Genomic DNA, 6000 nt, shown 5'->3' on the forward strand with positions numbered 1-6000 from the left:
TTGAAGGAGTTTTCCTAGTCATTTTTATTTATCTGTAACGCAGGGCTAATCCTTGCCTTGGCTTGTGCTGCTGTGAGGAGCAGAACAGTTAGTATAGCAGAGAGTGCACCCATGCCGAGGGTCAAGTGCTCCTCAGGCAGGAAGCTCCACTGAGGAGGTGGCTGGTTACCCTCTCCACATCCTCCTGGCAACTTAGATATGTAAAATTGTAACTTAGTTACCATTGGTACCTTTTATAAATGTTGGGATTTGGAATTTTATGTGCAATTTGAATTTGCACATTTGCAATTAGAGATGCAGCTTCAATATTTTCTTAGACGGATGCTTGTAATCAAGTCATGATTACAAATTTTCGTTTTAAAGTGAAAAAAACACAGGAAGTGGATATACATTTCCTAAGGCTGTGAAATCCAGGATGCAAAGATTTCTGGAGAATGCTCTCTAGTCCTCAGACTTATTTGGTTACAAAATGGAGCAGCTCGTTGTGCCCTGGTGGACTCCAGTCCCATCATGCATGTGTGCTTGAGTTTGATACCCTCTTCCTGTTTTTCTCCATGTCCAGGATTTTTTGCTGTGAATTTTAACGTGCTTCATCTACTTTGTAAGAGAATCATTGTCCGCTATTATACTCTTTTCAAAACTTCTGCAAGGTTGTATTGGATAGCTAATTTTTAAAAATTTATTTATTTTTATTTTAAGTGCATTATATGCCTATGGGTATCAGATTTTGGAGTTACAGATAGTTGTGAGCTGCCATGTGGGTGCTGGGAATTGAACCCGGGTCCTCTGGAAGAACAGTCAGTGCTCCCAACCACTGAGCCATCTCTCCAGCCCAGATAGCTAATTTTTGATGCTTAGTTTTAAAAAGTAAAATTTTAAAATATTGTGTCTTTTTTTTCTTCTTCTTCTTCTTCAGGATACGAAGCAAAGTTCCCAAGATTCTTTGCCCAAAAAAGTTATAATACAACTGAGTGCACAGGAGCCAAGGTAAAGCTGTAATTCCTTAGCACTTCCTGGCACGGTGTGTGTGTGTGTGTGTGTGTGTGTGTGTTCGTGTTCCTGACCTTTATTCAGTTCATACTTTAAGGAAGGTTTTCATTAAAACAAGTATTAATCAATTAAACTTTTTTTCTGAGGAAATAGGTTTTCTTCCATGAACTAACTTGGCACAGTGATTACTGCCTTTATGACTGTAATATTTTTATAAATGGCAGTCAAGGGATGGTAATTATGTAGCTGGTGATCCAAGTATTTACTTGTCTCTGTAATACTGTTTTCAGATTTCTGCATTAACCTTTCGTGAAGTTACTTGATTTTTCATTAATCCGAGACGTGAATGATTTTAAAGAAGGAATTTAATTACCTGCAGATCACAGTTCCTTCACTTACATTTTCATAGGAAGAGCACCCGGAGGCTCATCAGGCCGCATCACTGTTTATGTACTCTGACTGACGTTAACTGCCAAGTTGTTTATGAGACAAAAGCCAGGATACCTGGTGCAGCTTCTTCCTGTGTTTAGTGACCGTGTCCCACTGTTACTACCCATGGACCTGGCACGTGGTATCCCTTCATGATACAACTTAATTTTAATTTTAATTGAGAAATTTATTGTTACCTCTTACAAACTGAAGGCCAAAAACAATTTTAAGGGCAACATGATTTTTAACTAAGTATGATTTATTAAAAGTATGAAAACCAAATGCAGGTAACATTAGAGACAATTTACAGAGAGAGTGAAGTTGGCATTTTGAAGAAGCATTCTCCAAATTCGCGGTTGTCTAATTTCTCCTGTAAGTAGAGACGTACATATCTTCCACCTTAGCAAAAGAAGTGGGGGTTCATCAGTTACATGGGTGCTCAGAAACTCCACTGAGGTCGCTGAATCTTAACTGCCAACTCATGGTGTGGGTGGATAATGGCGTGGGAAGAAACATCAATTAAGAAATGTGTTCTTTGTTTTAAAAGAAATAATGCTTGGATGCATGTCTGCCAGATGTCTGCTTCTTAACCATCATGCAATGGTAAGCCACAGGCTTTAGGAAGGATCTAGAGACTTTGCCCCTGTTTTCTGTTTAGACTTGGGAAGGTCGTTGGCATGGTTGGCCCCAAGGACCTTAAGTGCTTCCACAAGTGACTGTGATGTGTGTCGTTGCTGCCCTCCCTGGTTGCGTGTTGTGGTGGGTTGAGGCAGACTGGGGTCTCAGCACATCGGAGGGAGAGCCAGGCCTTAGGCAGGACATAGGTAACATAACCTTCCCTTAGCTGGAGGAAGGCAGGCAGAAGAGGGCAGTTACAGTGAAGGAGATGCACGCACTCACAGATTCGCACAGACGGGCTTTAAGGCTTCTCCCATAAGATGCCCTTGAACAGCTTCTGTTTAAGCAATATTTTTATCTCCTGTTTTCTCTCCATAATACTTTTCTGCCAGAGTTGCAGCCGCCACTTCTGTAGTTTGGTTATCAGTCCTCTGACTCTCTCTTTTGTACTTGAGAACATCATGACCACACCTGCTTATTTTTGTTGTTGTTGTTGTTTTTGTTTTGTTTTAAAATCTGGTTTTTACTTGATAGCTACAAATTACCCTAGTTACTTAGTTACTAGTAAAATGCCAAAGAGCTAAAAGGGTGACCGTGGCCATTAAAAGCAGAAGGATTTGGGAGTTTCACTGAGCTGGTCTTACAAGTTAAACAGCTGTTCTGAGTCTTTGACTGAAGCTTTTAGAATTGTGCTGTTAAGGGTTTCTCACCCTTTGTAGATCTTCTAGAGTGTTCCTAGGCTTAGAAAATAGCAGGGAGTTTAGTGTATTGGACGTCACTGATGGTGTGGGCTGAGCGTGTAAGACAGGTGATGTGAAGACTGCTTTTCACCCATTCAGGAAAACAAAGAATTAACCTCACAGTCACACAGGCCAGGAGGCCATGCACTTTGACTATTTATAAAGGCAAGTTTTCTAGGAGGTGGATTTTTAGAAACATCACTAAGAATAAAGTCAGAATCATGTAAAAGTAACTTCATAAACCCGAGAATGGAAATTTTTCAAGTCAATGTGTTGTTTTACTTCATGTATGATGTTGCAACAGAAATCTAGGCTGGCTGAATGTTAATGACCATAACATAACTTTAAATGGCTCATGCTCCATTAGTGGACAGTCCAAGGTGGACATGCTGCCTCTGAGGAGGACTTCATGCTGGCCATCCCGTGTGGCAGGTGGGAGGATAGTAAGAAGTGGTGGCAGCAAATGCATCAGTTTATCAGAAACTGCAGTCGAGTAATGAACCCGTTCCTCTGATGTCACACCATGGCAGGCGACTTCAGTGGGAGATAAACTTATTTAAACTATTATTACACATATACCTGTAAGTGGTTTTACATTTTAGGCATTTATTGGCAAATAATACTCTTCTTCCCTTTTTCCATTTCTTCCATCCCTCCCTTTTTCCTTCCTTCCTTCCTCTCTTAAAAGGACAGAGAGAGGGGGAAGTGTTTAACTTGACACAGAAGAAAAAGAAGAAGAAGTCAGTGGTTTAGGGGCTTTGCACTAACAGCTAGGCCTAAGAGCTGCCTAGTGCAGACAAGACCCTCCATATTGCCCTTGCTCTTTGCTGGCTGGCTGACCCCGCCTTGCCATCTCCTGCACTCTTATTTAGCATCCTTTAGTTTTCCACATGCCTGCTTTCCTTTTGGATCCCAATGTGCTAGATAGCCTTATTTTCTTTTAGTCTTTCCATTCTGATCCCAGAATTCATTTTGACCTTGCCTTTGTTCATGTCTAATGTAGTGTAGAGTGTGGAATCTTCTAATGTTTACCCTGTTCCCCCGACTTCTGTCTCCTTCCTAGATGCTCCGTCTCCTCCATCACTCTAGTTCTTGGCTGCTCCATCTCCTCCATCTTCCATCACTCTGGTTCTTGGCTGCTCTGTCTCCTTCCATCACTCTGTTTCTTGGCTGCTCCATCTCCTCCATCTTCCATCACTCTGGTTCTTGGCTGCTCCGTCATCTCCTTCCATCACTCTGTTTCTTGGATGCTCCGTCTCCTCCATCTTCCATCACTCTGATTCTTGGCTGCTCCATCATCTCCTTCCATCACTCTGGTTCTTGGCTGCTCCATCTCTTCCATCACTCTGGTTCTTGGCTGCTCCGTCTCCTTCCATCACTCTGTTTCTTACCTGCCTTTTATGCTCTGCTTGAATGACTTTAGTCTTGTGGCTCTTTTACTTTCAGTCTTTTATAGTCATAGTTTATTACCTGTGTATTATCGGCATCTAGTCAAAAATAGAGCTCTCAGAAAGTTTCTCATAGCATTCTCCAGGAAATGTATTACCTATCAGAGGCAGTATAATAAACAGTCATGTTTTAGTAGTCTGTTTCCTTAACAACAACAACAAAGCAAAAATCATCTCAATTGTATCATTTTGAATATAATTTAGTATGTCTCTCAGGGTTCTGGAGAACTGATGGCCTGTTCCCACTTAGGGTGGAGCTTGGGACCAAGCTTGGCAGGCCTGAATGTCTTGGCAGACTTGCTCCCTTTGCTGGAAGTCGCTGCTGTCTGTGGCTGAGGGCTTCAGGGCAGGCATTTGCCAGTGTTTACACATCTCTCCAGAGTGCCTAGTTCCAAGAGGGAGTGCCTTAAGGAGTCTCAAGCCTACCCAAATAAAGCAAGTGAGATTGAAGGTTTCCAAAACACCATTGAGTCCATGTTGTGTGTTGGCCAACTACTCCTGGACATGTGCCTGCCCTGAGGTAACATGCCCAGCGAGACTCTGCTGGAGCGAGCTAACTTTCCCTTTGCAAGTGGGTGTCAGTTGCAGATAGCTTCCTGGTTAGGGGTCGAGCTTATGTCAGTATTCCCACTTTCATTTGGGAACCCCACCTGACTTGAACCTGTGCAGGCCCTTTGCACACTGCCACAGTCTCTGTGGGTGCATGTGTGTGTCAGTCCTGTTGGCGATTGTGAGATATTATTTTTTTTTTTCTTGTTGTCTTCCATCCCCTCTGCCTCTTAGAACCATTATGCCTCCTCTTCCTACATAGATCCCAGGGGGAGATATTTGATGGGGATACCCCATTCAGGACTGAGTACTTCAAAGCCTCACACTTGTTCATGCGTGGGTTCTGTGTGTGTTCCCATCTATGGCAGAAGGAAGCTATCTGATGATGGCTGAGTGAGACACAGTGACCCACTCTTTTCCACACTTGGGAATCCCGTTAAAAATGCTGAACGAGAAGTGATAATATATACATCAGAGACCTGTAGGTTAAAAACAGAAGAAAAAAATAAAACAAACAAACAAACAATAAGGAAGAGCCCTGAAATGACATTTTGAGACACAGAACATCCAAAGATGCCATTGAATTTGTTTTCTGTTACCCACCTACTTCTGGGATTGCATCTCCCCCTCCAATCCATGCATAACTATCTATTTTATTTCCTTTTTCTAGGAAGATCTCACCCCATTCCTCATTCCATTTCTCACTTATATGGTTGTATGGATTGTATCTTTGTTATCATTGTCTTAACAGCTAATAGCTGCATATAAACAAATATCTATTATATTTGTCTTTCTGGGTTTGGTTTACCTCACTCAGGATGATTATTTCTAGTTCCATCCATTTACCTGCAAATTTCATTTTTTAAACAACTGAGTAATATTCCATTCTGTGAGTGTACCACATTTTCTTTATCCATTCTTGTGTTGAGGGCCATCTACGTTGTTCCAGCTTCTGTCTGTTTTGAACAGAGCAGCAGTGAACATGGTTAAGTGTCTCTGTGGTAGCTAAAGCATCCTTTGGGTATGTGCCCAAAGAGTGGTCTAGCTGGATCTTGAGGTAAATCGAGTCCTAGGTTCCTGAGGAACCTCCTTGCTGGTTTCCACAGTGCTATACAAGTCTAAACTCCCACCACCAAGTGAGCATTAACCTTGCTCCGCGTCCTCTCTAGCATGAGCTGTCACTTGCATTACTGATCTTGGCCATTCTGACTGGTATAAGATGAAAT

General features: G+C 42.1%; 1 protein-coding gene across 1 annotated transcript in view; it reads left to right on the top strand.

Moving 5' to 3' along the window:
• The window catches only part of Man2a1 (mannosidase alpha class 2A member 1), a 160755-nt gene that overhangs the window by 77895 nt on the left and 76860 nt on the right, over positions 1-6000 (top strand). Inside the window, exon 12 of the mRNA XM_051154436.1 lies at positions 917-987. Coding sequence (XP_051010393.1) covers positions 917-987 — 71 coding nt within the window. The remainder of the gene's footprint in view (positions 1-916; positions 988-6000) is intronic.

Source organism: Acomys russatus, chromosome 12 (assembly GCF_903995435.1).
Source record: "Acomys russatus chromosome 12, mAcoRus1.1, whole genome shotgun sequence".
Lineage (NCBI taxonomy): Eukaryota > Metazoa > Chordata > Mammalia > Rodentia > Muridae > Acomys > Acomys russatus.